Here is a 15836-nt window from a genome sequence, read left to right on the forward strand (position 1 = left end):
AATCTGAATTTTTGGAATGTTAGAGATCGTTTGTAGCCTTCACCTCTGAAACCCTAGTATCGATTCTTATCGAGGGGTAGCTAACAATCTTGATTTCTTGCTTATCTATTTAAGATGTTCAATTCTTTTTGTGGTTGAGTTTGAATGGTCATGTTATCTTTTTAGGGTATATGAGTGTTTCCCCTGATATGCATAGACTGAAAAAACAAAGCTATCCTTTCAACAAAAAAAAAGAAAACACAAAGCTACCGGTACAAAAAAATTATTTTTATTTGCGACAGAAAACCATAAACTACAACAAGAGACTGCCTTCTCCAAGATAAGTGTATCCGCTTACAAGGAGCTGTAACTGTAGAAGCACAAAAACTTAAGATCCAGCAGGCTAGAGAGAGTTGAACTTTAAAGCTACAACTTCTCTTGAGCACCTTGTCGCCGATCCTTGAACCCTTTATTCCCTTCATTACTCTGGCGATTTCCTAACCTAGATAAGCTCGATTGGCTAACTATACTTTGAGAACTATCATAAGAACGTCGATCTGGAGAACAAATGTCTCCTTCATTAAACATTCTTCCATTTGACAGTCTTTCGTTCCTCCCTTTAACTGAAACTATATTGAATTTTTCGATGGCACTTGGTTTCGATCTCCAAAGTCTAGATAGCGATGAGCCTTTCTTCTTTCTGATATGGGTATTTGGTGTCTCATTACCTGCATTACTAACTTCACTCATGTTAATAGATAGCTCACTTCCTTCGGCGGAATATCTCGATCTTTGCTCCTCAATGTGACTCACGCTTTCCCAGCCACTTCTGTCATCTTCAACCTCCCCGTTATGATCGATAAACCCATTTGAATATCTGTCAGTCGAGTTTCTCTTAACTCCACTGGCATCAGGGTCGAAATCTAGACACGAGTCGGTTTCTCTCTCGTCAGGTTCATTGGGTCGAAGATCTTTTAGAACTGAGAAGATATCTTCTGAATTTGGAGGCTCATAAGAGAGTTTTATGTCTTGAATATTCACCGAGTTAGCTGCCTCTCGAAGCATTCGAGCTTCTTTCGTCTCTGCAGGATCCATGGTTCCTGTTCTTGACCTTATAAATGTATCCAAATCCGTAATGAGCTTGTTCAACTGGTAATATTTCTTTTCGAGTACTAATTTTGCATCGATAAGTTTCATCTGAACTCTTTCTTCACGCCAAACCTCATCCATTTGTAACATCTTCTTTTCCTCCTCAACTTCTGCACGCATCTTCATCGAATCTCTCTTCAGAACTTCTACTTCAGCTTTGTCTTCTCCGATTTCCTTTGCAAGTTCGTCACAGACATCCTCCATAAGCTCTCTGTTTTTTCTTTCTTTCTCATAATCTTGCATCAACTGCTTCATAGACTTCTTGGTCTTGGTGAGTTCATCAACTAGTTTCAAGTTAACAAGCTCCAGCCGTTGACGATTTTTCTTTTCCGTGTTGAAGTCATCCTTGATATCGTCAATTATTGCTCGAACCTTCTCGTGCTCTCTGATCCGCCATGTGGTTTTCTCTTCCTTGAGGTTTCTTAAGAAATGCTCAACTTGTTTCTTTGATGAATTTCGCTCAATCTCAAGTTCATGAATACGGGTTTGAGCGTGTATAAGTTCTTCTTGCAGAGTAGAAACAACAGAAATATGAGCAGTCTGTTGATCTTCGAGAAGCTTAACCTGGCCGTAAAACTTGTAAACCTCATCTGAGGTTTTCGAGCATCCAGGATCCCACTTTGTTGCCCGTTCCATAGCGGAGTTGGAAAATGAACAAGGTGGTTGAACCTAAACACAATGAAAAGGGTATTTAAGAACAATTCACATAAGAACAGAACTAACTACAAACATTTAAAAACAAAACCAAGTCTTCCGACACGATCACGACAAGGAACAGGTCGACTAGGGTTTATATCCTTTCTATTTGGTCTCTATAGAAGAGTGTTGTAAGGAGAGACAAAACTCTATACAAGTAGCATCAAACTTTTGGGTCGAACCAGAAAAATCTCCTTTATCTCTCTAAGAAAACATATATTGTTTACAAGCAAGAAGACTTCTGTCTAGTTTTCAGAGTGAAAACTCGGCCACAACTCCTCGTGAAATACTATTTTTTAAAGATTAAAAGTGTCACGGCGAAAGCAATTATAAATCATACTATATAGCATATGTCTCCAACTACATTCTTACCTAATATCAAAAGAATGAATTCATACCCACTTCGAATTGGTGAAACATTAATGACTTGAATTGAATGTCACATGGTAAGAACTAAGAAGTACTAACCTTACACAAATTTCCATTCTTCGAATTAGATATCGGGAAGTGAGTTTCTAACAAATTCTTCGTGTTAGAACAACCTTCTACGCTCCTACAATGAGAGAAAAATGGTGTGCCGACATCAGCCTGCAACATAGTACTTATTAAATATGAGATACTTGATCACGGGTAACGGGTTGTTCTGAACTTATAAGTAATGTACTTGTCAATGGCTCATCGCTATCGCCGAAAATATTAGGGCAAACTTAAAGGTGGTATCTAAACCTCCAAAATCTCACAGGATAGAAAATGCAGGTTAAACAAGGAGATGACATCATTACAAGTAATTTTATCTGAAAAACTTCAAATTGAAATAATACAAGGAAATCTAATTACTACACAATAAAGAAAATAACATTGCCATTTCCATCATCTTTCAAGAACCCTAATTTCAAACAAAAAAAATCATGGGTTTTGAGTAAAATCAGAACAAAGGAAAATTACCTCAAACCCTAACTTCTTCTGCTCCAAATTTCGATCTTCAGTAATCCCTAACTGCTGCAACTTCCAAAGTCTAGCAGCAAGTTTCCTTGCCGAAACCCTAGCTTCTTTACCAAATTGAACCGTCTTATCATCATCATGATCTTCTTGTGGATCAAACTTCCACTTCAATAATGGAGTTGCAAGTCCACTTGTTTTCCCGCCAAGACTAAAATCCTTCTTAAAACGTATTCCACTACTAGGAAACCCTAAATGTCTAAACTTCCTCCTAGTAATCTTCAAGTCACTTCTTCTTCTTCTTTCTACAGAACCTGAATCGTGTACAAAAGTTGGGTTTTTTAGAGAGAGAAAGTGTGTGTTTTTCTCTGGTGACTCAGTTAATGTCTTCATTTTTTACGCCGAGATTTCTTCAATGCCATTATCAATTAGAGAGAGAGAAGATGAGAGAATCTAGAGAGAGAAAGAGTAGAAGAAGAAGAAGAAGTTGATTGTGGGTTTTTGTCCGAGGAATACGGTATATGGTATTGTATAGATTTTATATGGCAATGTTATATACGGTCAGTACGATTATCTCTTTTTTTTTTTTTTTTTTTTATAATGTTATATACGGTCAGTACGATTATCTCTCATCATTGTATGTTGAATGTGAATGTGAAAAGTGCATCCACTTGGCTATACTCGGATCCCAAGTTCAAAAAAATCTTACTTGCATTTGAATGTTGAATGTAAAAAGAAAAATGGTAAGATGACTGAAATTTGAGACCCACCATATGTTTATAATGTGACTCTGCCAATACTGAGAGATATGCACATTGGATGTCTAAACCATCGTGCACCGATGATAGAGAGATGCTACTTACAAAGAAAATGACTAAATTACAAATGTAGTTTACTTGGAGCAGATTTAGAATTTTAGAATTTTAGATGAGTTGAATAAAGGAATTCTAAATCATACTCTATGATTGGGTTTAGAAGAATTTTATTTATTGGTGAAGTTATTAGTTGACTCTGCACTAAAAATCCTACTCTTACTAATTTGAAAAAAGAATGTGTTAGCTAACTATATTTAGAAGTTAGAACCCTCTTTCTTTATGTTGGCTATGCTCTGGCAATTTGGGTTCAAAAAATTTGTAAGGTTTTCTCAGTTTACCTCCAAGTATAAATAGCATTTGAACATTTGAAAATACTCAATCCTTAATAGGTAGAACTTATTAGGGTTGTTTCTCAAACGGCCCCCAACTTTGTGACCAACTTCCTGCCTAGCCCCCTACTTTAGCAAATATTTTCATATGGTCCCCTTTTTCCGTTATCTTTAACTTTCCGTTACTCTCACTCCTCCATCTCATTTCCTCTCTCTGCCAAGTCATCTAACACGCCACATCATCATCTTCTCCCGCATGGATCGCCGGCCGGCCAAATTTCCTCTTCTTCCTCTCTCTTTTCCTCTTCTTCCTCTCTCTCTAAAAAAAAAAATTTGATTTCATCTCTCCTCTCTCTCTAAACTCCGGCGAAGGGAGTTTCCCTTCGTCGGAGGTCGGGCAGACCTTAGAGAGAGAGAGAGGAGAGATGAAGTATAAAAAAAAGTTTTGTTTTTTAGAAAGAGAGAGAAAGTGAGAGAGTGAAAAGAGAGAGAGAGAGGAAGAAGAAGAGAGAGAAATTAGGAGAGAGAAAACAGGAGAGAGGGAGGAATAAGAAGAGAAAAAAAATTAAGTTTGAAGGCCGCCGGGCATAAATTTGGCCGGCCGGCTACCCATGCCGGAGAAGATGATGATGTGGAGTGTTAGGTGACTTGGCAGAGAGAGGAAATGAGATGGAGGAGTGAGAGTAACGGAAAGTTAAAGATAACAGAAAAAGGAGGTCATATGGGAATTTTTGCCTAAGTAGGGGGCTAGGTAGGAAGCTGGTCACAAAGTTGGGGTCCATTTAGAAAATAACCCTTATTGCGTCTAACCACCATGAGTAGAATTTGCCACTTGTCAGCTTGGTGTTAAAATTGTACACGTGCGAAACACACGTATAATTGTGTACAAAACTACCCCATTCGAAAATATTCAAATGGAAAAGCAAAGAATCAAAAAAGGCAAATCGAATTGTAAGAGCAAAGGTTTAAGGAACCCTTTTATTTTCTCAAAAGAATTACAATCTTACACTTTTTCTCACTAAATTCTTGTATTATAAAAAGAAAGAGTGAAAGACTATCTTTGTCAATGAATCAATGATGGAAGAAGAAATTCTTTTTCTATATGAGTTTGTGCTCTCTTTTCCAATGATAATTTAAAACCTCAAATATCTATTTTTAAAGAACTCAAATCTTCAAAATTTATGCTTTTTGATATTCCAGTCTTTTCCTTTAGTCCCAGAGCACTCTATTCTACTTGTTGCTTTATATTAATCCTTATCCTCTTTCTTCTTTGATTTTTTTTTTTGTCAAGGAATCCTATTTCTTCTTTGTAGGTAATATAACTTGAAGTTCAAAAAAAGAAGTAATATAACTTGAATGGGATGAATATTGAGTAAAAGTTTTGAAATTCCAATATTATTATTTTTCATGTTGGGTTTTGTTTATTTAGTTATTTTATCACTTATTTCTGAACTTATATCTTTGTTGAAACCTCAAACTTAAAAGAATAGTGTATGAAGATTGGTTTCAAATTATTACATTTAAAAGCTAGAAGAATTCCTCTCTAAATTATTTATCAAAAGTTTTTGCGACTATGCTAATGAATATAGAACAACACGATGTTAATTAAGTTATTTTAAAGCGACACAATGTTAATTAAATTATCAGATTAGCATACTAAGCAAGGGAGATTTTAAAAGGCCTCCCCGTTTTTGTTAAAAGGCCTTCCCATGGTTTTGTTGACTTAGTAAAAAACCTATGACTTAGCTTGGTTAAAGGGCCCCCCTCTTTGAATGGGTGAAAAAAAACCCTTTAAAGGTGTATTTCACCCACATCATTTGACCACGCCACATCATCATCTTCTCCGGCAGGGTCGCCGGCCGGCCAAACTTCCGGCCGGCGACCTTCAATTTTTTTTTTTTTATTCTCTCTCTCTCTAAAAACAAATTTTTTTTTTTTAGAGAGAGAGAGAATAAAAAAAAAAAAAAAAAATTTGAAGGTTGCCGGCCGGAAGTTTGGCTGGCCGGAGAAGATGATGATGTGGCGTGGTCAACATCACCGGTCTTGGGTTAAGTTTGACCTAACGGCGTTAACTTTGCCGTTAGGTCAAATATTGATGAAGGAAGTGCTCTTTTGTAGAGGGGGCCCTATAACCAAATGGGTTATAATGAGGGGCGCTTTTAGCGGGGAGGCCTTTTACAAAAACGAGGGGCCTTTTAAAATTTCCCTACTAAGCAATTTGTTTAGTAAATCCCTTACCACTACTTGAGATTTGCTGTTTGGACCCCCTTTCATATAATTGATTTGCAGTTTGGACTCCCTATTTCCAGAGTTGCATTTTCGACTCCCTTTTGACGGAATCACATAGGAATATTCCGTCTCTAGAATTATATTTTAAAAAATACCCACTTTATCCTTATATAACAATATTGCAATTTGGACCCCTTTCTTCTTTAACTCATCTTCTTCTTTTATTCAAGGGTTAATTCCCACCTAGCACTTTTCTTAGTAGATCATCTATTATTTTAACACAGTTCATCAAAAAAAAAATCTATTATTTTGACACCAAATTTCACACCTCCGTAGGATATGTTCTTGACTCAAATATCCGATTCAATCACTTCGTTGCACCATCTCCACCACAACCACCGCCATCGATTCGCCGCCGCCGATTCAATCAAATCACGGACCAAATTATTAGACAAATAGGGTCAAACTCAAGAATTTCTTATGCTTCAATCACTGAGGGAGAAACAAGATTGCTTTATTTATCTCAGATTTGATGATTTCAACCATTAACATCTCAGAATTATGAAGAAATCAATTCATCAGCGGTGGATACATTTCTTCTCTGTCCAAATTGAATCTAGTATACATTGTTGAAATCACAAAGAACAAATTAACCGATTACTGAAAACGCGATTTGTCAAAACCCTAAAAAGTTTGTTCCTTTAAATTTTCATATGATTCAGATAGGTTCAGTTAGAAATTCCCTTTGATCCCGTCGAAATCACTTCGGATCCCAGCAATAGTTGTGGTCGAGTAAGAGGTTTCTCCAGAAACAAATTGATTAGAAGATGAAATTTTTTGTTAAAAATCGAATTAAAGTTATCTTCTTTATAAGAAGAAAATCATAAATTAAAGATTTTGATCAAAACCCATGTTTTAAAATGGGAAGTATTTCAATTAGGAATATTTGCAGTTTAGTGTGAGAAATTAAATTAAGCCCTAGTCTTTGGGGATTTCCGTTTTGGTTATAGTAATACTACTTACTACTTGGGATTTTCCTTTTCATTTAAAACTCAGAACTAGGTTTTTGCATTTTTGGGGTTGTATAGATTCCATATGTAGGTAGGAGAAGGTGGGTGGGTGGATGGGCAGAGAGTAACAGTGGGTACCTAGTTTTGGAAGTGAAAATGGAGTATCAATCTTCATCTCTTCTGTTTCTGAAACCTTTTCCAAATCTCTCAGCCTTTCTTCTAGTTTATTAACCATTGGAAGTGATCAAGAGAAAGAATCAAATTATGTTTCTTCCATTCCCAACATTTTCAATTCTTTTGATCAACTGTTCTAATTCTTCCGCCATTGACAGTGATGAAAAAGAACAATCCTTGTTCTTTTATTCCATTCCAGGGTCAGCTCGCGGGTCAATACTCGAGTTTGGTTAACCTGTGAGTTAACTACCTAGGTTGGGTTAGGGTAAGTAGAGGATAAAATAGTATTTTTTTATCTCTGGTTAGGGTAAAATGGTATTTTCATGTCCCATTTATTTTTAAACTGTTATATTTAACTTTTTATTTGAAAAAGGGAGTCCAAAGTGCAACTCTGGAAAAAGGGAGTCCAAACAGCAAGTCATTTATACGAAAGGGGGTCCAAACAGCAAATCCCCCGACTCTAACCTATGACTTCCATGGCTCAAGTGACCTAGTGTGATCATCCCATTGCAACTTACCACAACAAAAATATAAACCCTTTATTATTAGAGGCTGGTAAACCAAGCACGTGAGTAGCACGTGACATTTGAACAAATAGTTGACTGGTTTGAAACTGATGAGTGAAGATGAGGAAACAGTTGGAAGTGTGAGAGAATTAATGGCATCTGTGGAATTTTTCACGCTTTCAGTTTCTGCTTTTGGGACCCCACCACCCAATACTCTACTAAAGCACTATGAGTACTTTGGGGCATCCAGGCCTGGTATGGGGCATGCTAATTTGATTCAAACATGAATGAAGTAGTACTACTTAATTTTAGCCCCCAAAACCAACATGTTTTTTTTTACTATCTAATCTTTATTGCCACCCAGCCACAACCACCTCCCCCGACTACAACTACCATTTTCTCTTCATCCCTCCCCGAAATTCACTCTCTTAGTTTCGCTGAAAAGAATCCTTTTGCATAAGAGAAAGATGATGGCAAAATAGAAGAGACAAATAGAATGGCAGTTGAAGGTGGTGATAGTAGTTAGAGGTGGTTGTGAAGATGTAGATCATGAAATAGTTGGGAGAGGGATGTCGAATTTTTAGGCATGTTCATCAAGAAAGTGATATTTGGCGTGAAACTTGACCTTCCAATCGAGTTTCACCCAAATCTCAAGCAAAAAATAAGTCAGATTTCACGCATGTTCATCAAGTAAGTGATATTTGGCTTGAAACTTGACCTTCTAACCGAGTTTCATTCTAAATTTCAAGCAAAAAATAAGTCAGATTGCACGTTTATTCATCAAAAAATAGATATTAACGTGAAACTCGCCCGTCTAATCAAGTTTTAACTCCAATTTCAAGTCGAAAGTTTGAGCGTCTGGGGCTTTTTCCGTTATTGTGTTAAGAACAAACACGTTGTTTTTGGGACTTAAAATAAGGTTGATCTCAAGTAACTTAGGTCAAAATAAATGGACCCTAAGTCATCATCCCCCACCACCAAAATTGGATGCCCCAGAGACCCCCCCCCCCCCCCCCCCCCTCCTAATACAGCTGTTCAGCTGAAAAATTGCCATTGTTCCCCACACTACCCCCACACACTCCAAAATGAAGCTCTCTACTCATTCATGGCTTCTCTCACTTCCTCACTCTCTCTCTCTCTACCACAACAGGCACCAAACCACAATCACCCCATCTTCTTCCTTTCCAAATTCAACCCACTGATCTCCTTCCTTAACTAGTTATAGAGCTTAATTCCTCATACCCATAATCTCTCTCTCTCTCTCTCTCTCTCTCTCTTTAAAGTTTCACTTTTTTGTTGTTTTAATAAGTTTCACTCAACCACACAATAAATTGCAGAGATGAGAGAAGAGGGGTATCTAAATCTCAATTACATTCTTTTAAGACTATTTTTCTTCTTCTTCTGTGAGTATTTTACTTTTCTAACTATTCCCCTCTTTTTATTATTAGTTGTTCATCACATGAATTTTGCTTCTTGGAAGAAATAAAAGTTAGGGTTTTGCTTATTTTGGTTTATAGATATGGGTTCTTTTATTGGGGGATTATCTTTTGATTATTGTTCTGAAAGTGGGGTTTGAATTGGAATTAGTGATTTTGGTAGAATATGAATCAATTGGTTCTGGTGTTTGTTGGACTTCTACTCTGTTTTAGTATGATTTGAGTTATATGCATGCCTTGTTTATATGTTTGTTCCTTTTCTATATATAATTTGGTTTGATGTTCTTAGCTTGGGGAAGATAACATGAACAATATAATAAAGTTTCAAAAAGAAATCATGAACAATATGAGTTAGGTCAATGTTAGGGTTAGGTTTTGAGAGCAAGAGATCTGTCTGAGTTGACAATCCTACAATTTTCATAATGCACTAGTGATCTTATCAAGATAGACCCAGTTTTACCTTAGTACCAAATGTGTCAACTGTCAAAGAAGTGTGGTCGATTTAGCAGGTTTCATGAAGAAGAAGAAAGGGGGATAGTTTATATGTTTGCGTATCTTGGCACCTTTTCTAGACTTGCGTATAAATGGGCCGGATCCGTTGAAACGGCAGAGCGTCCAATTAGTAGGAGTAGACTTTCTATACTTGCAACTATGTCCTGAAATGAATTGAGGTCGTGTCCTCGAGGCGTGCGCCTCAACGCGTAGAAGGCGTACGTTTGATTTCTAAGAGAAACAATACCACATTTTTATAGATAGACAACACTAGATAGAGTTTACTTAAGTTACTATAATACTAAGTCTAAGTGTTTCACAAACAAAAAATATCTACGCAATTTATGGCACATAAACTCCAAGTTGTACGGTTTTTTATGATTGAATCCTTTCAACTAAATGGTCGGGTTAGTTGAAAAAGTGGGCCAATTTATTTCTGCGAGATTATGATACATTTTGAACCAGTTTGGAACAACGTCAAGTCGTTTCGTTTTCTCCTTGAACAGAATGAAATTGTCGAACACAACCATTTATGGACTAATTCATGTACTACTTGTGTATAAGGCCATCATAGCCGATCATTTTGAAGTAGTCAACTTTATATTTCCGAGTGTCATCCGACAGAATTGTACGATATACAGTTACGAAATCCGGAAATTATCATTTCTGACAAATATTTTATGTTTCTGCTCAGGTTTACATTTTTCCGGCTCCAGCCCTGTGGAAGCTCTAGACAGTCCAGTGTTGACTAAAAGCAAGGGAAATACACTTTTACCCTCAGGTTCTCCAAGCGAGGAACCTCAACCCTTTCTTCCATTCCTAGCTCCTTCTCCATTGACACCTTTCATGAACAAAAGTATACCACGATTATCAGGTACATTTTTCACAGAAAGCATAGAATATTGTGATAAAAACAGAATCAACTTCGCAAGACTTAGTACTGAAGTTGGTATTTTTTTGCTTCTAGGGCTCTGTACACTGAATTTTTCTGCTGCCGAAAGTATGATGAGCACAGCAGCGGTTGATTGCTGGGATTTCTTTGCTCCATTTCTAGCCAATGTAATTTGCTGTCCACAGTTAGAAGCAACTCTTGCCATTCTTGTCGGGCAATCGAGTAAATCTACTGGAGCGCTTGCTTTGGACAATATCCAGGCAAAGAATTGCCTCTCAGATGTGGAGCAAATGCTCGTTGGTCGGGGAGCTAGCAATGATCTTAAAAAGATATGCTCGATTCATCTTTCAAATCTCACTGAAGCCTCTTGCCCAGTTAAAGACGTTCGTGATTTTGAGAACATCGTGGATTCTTCTAAGCTTCTTGCTGCCTGTGGGAAGATTGATCCGGTTAATGAGTGTTGCAGTCAGATTTGCCAGAGTGCTATATCAGAAGCTGCAAAAAGCATTTCTATGAAAGATTATGGTGTATCGAGTACTGATGCGGCTAATGTTTTGCCAGAGCAATCATCTAGAGTTGATGATTCTAAAATCATTGTCCTCCGGTGGCTTAGTAGTAGACTTGATCCTGTATCTGCAAAGAAGATTCTTAGAGGGCTTTCAAATTGCAATGTAAACAAAGGTAATTTTAAATTTACCAAATAAATCATTTTTATGAGGTTGTTATCAAGGTATGAAATTTTGACAAACTTCGGTGTATATTTGCAAAATATTTTGAAAATTTTGATTTAGCGGGATTTACACATGTTTTGTAGAAAGAACTTTGAGAGGGTTAAGCTCGATCTTCACTTACTGTTTGTAGCTTTGATATATATAGAGCCCAATTTATGCTTTCGTTTGTTTCACCTTATCTAAGTTACGATAGGTTTTATATAGGCGTAAACAAGGTTCGATGTTGTTTAAAGATTAGACAGCTGAGTATTGGTTATAACCATGACTAATTGAGTCATTGATTCTAGGCAATAATGACCCGTACGACAGTACCAAGTAACTTCGTTCTTTGGTAATCGACCAAATGTGGATATATGTATGTATAACTTCATATCCTTAAATGTTATTTCCCCTGTCCAATTTCTCTTTATTTTGATGGCAACCTGATTTCCGACGTGATTACCGACCTATATGGATAACATCAATGACCTGTACTTTTTCTTCCTTTAGTTTGTCCGCTGGTTTTTCCTGACACTAAAGGAGTTGCCAAGGATTGTGGAAATGGAATAAGTAATCGAACAGCTTGTTGCAATGCCATGGAGAATTACGTGTCTCACTTGCAAAAGCAAAGCTTCATAACCAACTTGCAAGCATTGGACTGTGCTTCATTACTTGGGATGAAACTACATAAATATAATATAACAAGAAATGTTTATGGCCTTTGTCAAATCACACTCAAAGATTTCTCTCTCCAAGGTTAGTACCTATAGTGTATGTTTCTTGATACCGAAAAGTAAAATGTGTTCTTGTGTTTCCATTTTGAGTGTGACTTTTACTGACCCATGACTCTTTTTCCTCCCCTCCCCGGATTTGGATATGGTGGTATTTACAATTGGAAACCAAAGTCGGATTGCAAGGTATGTTGATACACTTATTAGTATTAAGCTACTATTTTGGTATTTCGCTTCTTTGTTTTCATGAAGTTGGTTTTTCTCGATTGAAACCGTCTTTTATAGGAAGTGTTAAGTTTTTGGGCATCTATTTCAAATCCAATAGGCAAAGAGTGGGAAAGACCCTAGATCTTGTATTCTGGCTCATGAAATTTCCCTTTGCCCATTTGGTATTATAGTCACACTCCCCCTTACGTGTAGCATTCTTCGAGCCTAACATGTGTTCTTTGGGGGGGCGTAAAGCATGAGCAACTGCCCTTATCACGTCCTGGCCTCGCTCGGATACCATGTTAAGTTTGTGGGCATCTGACTCAAAAACCAATTAGCAGTAAATGGAGATGCCCTATTATTACATTCTTAGTCATGAAACTTCCCTATGTCCATGTGGGACTATTCTCACATGAAGATTATGTCATTTACGACTCCTTTATGGTCAGTATTTGTTCATACAATTCTATATTTCGGCAAAACTATTTCACCTTTTAACCGCTTTTATACTTGTTTCTTCTTTTCGCCAACAGAATCTGGGTGCCTTCTGCCAAGCTTGCCTTCAGATGCAACATTTGACAACTCTTCTGGGATCAGTTTTGTCTGTGATCTGAATGACAATATTGCAGCTCCTTGGCCCTCTACAACCCTTCTACCAACTTCATCCTGCAATCAGAGTAAGTCTCTTTACCTCGATTTCTTTCGTCTAACGGCCTACCGATATTATATATATACTTGTGATTTGTTCACATAACTAAATAACGGTACTACAGGGATCAAAATTCCCGCGCTTCCAGCAGCGACATCTGCACAAAGTGGTAAGTCACTAAAGCTTCTTAGTTTCTGTTCTTCGTTTTTTCTTATTAAATCCCAGTTCTAAGAAGTTGTGTACCGTGAACTGATTTCATTTGAGACTTTTTCTCGAACCATGATTGAATATATAATATAAAGGGATTACAAATAAGAATGTACAAATAACACATAAAAGGTCAACACTGAAACAGACATGTCCGCCTCTACTAAAAAAATAATTCCGAATTACATATGAAGTAAAGAAAAACACAATCTTCGCTAGGCTTTGAAATTTAATCTTTCATGATATTAAAACTCCTAGCCTCGAACTTTTACTGCACCATTCTGAAATCACGTTTTTTTTTTTTTTTTTTTTGCATTTTGCAGGATCTTATGGAGAGAACTTAGTATTTCCTCTCATATTTTCTTCCATACTGGCTCTTACATCAATTCTTTGATCTTTCGAAGTTCAAACCCAAATATGTTCCTCCCACGACTTTCGACCCAGAATCTACTCAGCCATGATTCGACCTTCTGCCCTCGAAGAAGCTGATCAACTAAATGCAGTCTGAACAATTCATCCTTGTTGTCTATATAAATTTTTTAAATCTTGCAGATTCTATGTAACAAGTGTATAACAAGTATTTACCTACCCGAGTTCATTCGCCTTTTCCGTACTAGTCTTCTTTTTCAACATTGAAGGTCTTTTTTGCTCATTGTTACATATTTTTATGATTCTTGTAATGAATACAAAGATGAAAATTGTATATGGGTGCCCCATTTTTCATCTTGAATCTTAATCTTGTATTATGAGGTTTAAGTGGGGTTTATGAGAGCCAAAAAAAACTAGATGAACACAAATAACTCACAAGTAGAAGGGAGAGATTAGTTAATCATAGAAGTGGGTAAATTTTGCCTACCGCTACGAATAAATCGTTTCCAATGCTTCAGAGGAAGCATTAGTTGTTTGCAAAATCGAACTTTAGCAACTGAAACATTGAAAAACAAACGCTTCTTCATCATATTCATTTTGTTCCCAATCTTAATCCTCAACCCAAAAATTCGGAGTCTCGAAGGTGAAGAAGATTGTTTCTTAGGAAGATGATCAGCCTGTTTCATGGTTTTGTAAATCATGAATTGTGCCTTTCTATGCTTCAAATCCTCTGGGTCTTCCATCTCCACTTTTGCATACTTGTATGCTCCCCCACTCAATAGATTCATTTCTATACACTTTGAGTGAGAGATGGGTAGAGATGGGAGGGGAGGGTTCTGAGTTAGTTTTTTTTTTTTGTTGAAATGGGTTCTGAGTTAGTTGTTATGAAATTTGATGTTTATAACTTCAACAAAAAAAAAATTTGATGTTTATATATATAGGTATATATGTGTGTCTTTCAACAAAAAAAAAGGTATATATGTGTGTGTATGTATGTGGTCATGAAAGGATTAAAGAAAGAAATGGGTAGGTGTTTAGTGGTGGGTCATAAGATGATGAGAGAGAGATTAGAGAGAGAATGAAGATAATGAGAAGGAATGTGAAGTATGTTGGAGACAAATGCAACCAGCCCTCTCTCTCTCTCCTCTCTACTTTTAAATGTTGACCCTAGCTCATTCTAAAACAAAGGGTAATTGCTAAAGTTTGGTGACATTGCTTAGGTAGCCCAATTTCTTTTATTGAGGCTAATCAAATAATTAAATCATTAAAACAAAAAATCTAATCTATCTAACGATTTTTTACTTTAAGAGATGGACAAACGTTTCCAATTGCTAAAAGGTCCTAGCTCCTAAAAAATTGCTAAAGGCCCATTACGGTTAAATTCCTCAGTTAGATCTGTATTTTTTCCCCTATAATTTAAAACGATATCATCAATTTTTTCAATAAAATAGGTTAATTGAGTTTATCACGTAGATCGAATCGCGTCCTCACCCTTTTGGTTTGTTTGTTGATGAGTACTAAGGGGTATGACCATATGGAGTGTTTGTTTAAAATGGAATATGTATGACTTCTTCCCCCATCAAAGCAAAATGAAGAAGTGTGACCCCTCTTATTTGATTTCCAAAATACTTGGGGTTACTAGAACAATCTTTCATAATAATAATAAAAATATTAATATTATTATTATTTGTTGTAAAGTAATATCACATTGGTGGTGAGATGGAGTGTGGTGTTTCTCTTAAGAGGTTGAACACCCTTCTCTAGTGAGACCTTTTGAAATCGTGAGAACCAAGTGTGTCAAAGGGGACACTATCACTAGCAGTCCAGGAAGGCTGATCCGCATCATCCTATAATACGTTATCAACACGATCCACTCTACTATGATGTGATCTTGGAAGGGTGTGTTGTAAAACAATTCCACATTGATGGTGAGACGGAATGTGATGCTCCTCTTAAGAGGCTAAGCATCCTTCCCTAATGAAGCCTTTTAAAATCGTGAGGCCCAAGTGTGCCAAAACGGACAATATCACTAGCAACCCAGAAAGCTGGTCCGCACCATCCTATAATATTATTATTATTATTAATTGGGCACCAAAACAATCTCACAATGGAGATAGATGTGGTTTGGCATAACTTTATGGCATGAGTTTTGAGTAGCTAAATGGTTAGCTTCATGAAAATAAAAAACTCTTAACTTTAAAGATATGAATATGAAATTATTGACTTCATAGGTGGACAAGATTAAAAATCTAGCACCATCTAACGGTTACGCCTGATAGGTATCAGGATCAAACAAACTAGAGCTTTATTAATATAA

At 36.7% G+C, this 15836-nt stretch overlaps 3 protein-coding genes across 3 annotated transcripts; 1 reads left to right on the forward strand and 2 right to left on the reverse strand.

Annotated features, from left to right (window-relative positions):
• Positions 1–252: 252 nt before the first annotated feature.
• Positions 253–3341, reverse strand: LOC147530393 (uncharacterized). Its single transcript, XM_086651378.1, has 3 exons — positions 2770–3341; positions 2293–2412; positions 253–1797 (listed from the first exon to the last, which is right to left on the reverse strand). Exons 1-3 carry the CDS (start codon positions 3154–3156, stop codon positions 406–408), a joined length of 1899 nt encoding a protein of 632 aa, XP_086507504.1. The 5' UTR covers positions 3157–3341; the 3' UTR covers positions 253–405.
• A 5549-nt stretch (positions 3342–8890) lies between these two features.
• Positions 8891–13853, forward strand: LOC147530394 (putative GPI-anchored protein At1g61900). Its single transcript, XM_086651382.1, has 8 exons — positions 8891–9229; positions 10449–10628; positions 10722–11327; positions 11867–12112; positions 12262–12273; positions 12828–12971; positions 13068–13112; positions 13474–13853. The coding sequence occupies exons 1-8, from the start codon at positions 9166–9168 to the stop codon at positions 13542–13544; spliced, it is 1368 nt and encodes a 455-aa protein (XP_086507508.1). The 5' UTR covers positions 8891–9165; the 3' UTR covers positions 13545–13853.
• Positions 13854–13971: 118 nt separating this feature from the next.
• LOC147530395 (uncharacterized) lies at positions 13972–14307 on the reverse strand. Its single transcript, XM_086651367.1, has one exon. The coding sequence runs from the start codon at positions 14305–14307 to the stop codon at positions 13972–13974; it is 336 nt and encodes a 111-aa protein (XP_086507493.1).
• Between the last annotated feature and the right edge of the window lie 1529 nt (positions 14308–15836).

This window comes from Eschscholzia californica, unplaced genomic scaffold, assembly GCF_041429995.1.
Source record: "Eschscholzia californica isolate CP2 unplaced genomic scaffold, dmEscCali1.0.p SCAF_7, whole genome shotgun sequence".
NCBI classification, from domain to species: Eukaryota; Viridiplantae; Streptophyta; class Magnoliopsida; order Ranunculales; family Papaveraceae; genus Eschscholzia; species Eschscholzia californica.

Coding starts and splice junctions, on each gene's coding strand:
- LOC147530393 (XM_086651378.1), bottom strand. CDS start 3,156: ATGAAGACATTAACTGAGTCACCAGAGAAAAACACACACTTTCTCTCT. Junction 2,413..2,769: donor AGAAGAAGTTAGGGTTTGAG/GTAATTTTCCTT, acceptor ACTATGTTGCAG/GCTGATGTCGGCACACCATT. Junction 1,798..2,292: donor AGAATGGAAATTTGTGTAAG/GTTAGTACTTCT, acceptor CATTGTGTTTAG/GTTCAACCACCTTGTTCATT.
- LOC147530394 (XM_086651382.1), top strand. CDS start 9,166: ATGAGAGAAGAGGGGTATCTAAATCTCAATTACATTCTTTTAAGACTA. Junction 9,230..10,448: donor ACTATTTTTCTTCTTCTTCT/GTGAGTATTTTA, acceptor GTTTCTGCTCAG/GTTTACATTTTTCCGGCTCC. Junction 11,328..11,866: donor AAATTGCAATGTAAACAAAG/GTAATTTTAAAT, acceptor TTCTTCCTTTAG/TTTGTCCGCTGGTTTTTCCT.
- LOC147530395 (XM_086651367.1), bottom strand. CDS start 14,307: ATGAATCTATTGAGTGGGGGAGCATACAAGTATGCAAAAGTGGAGATG.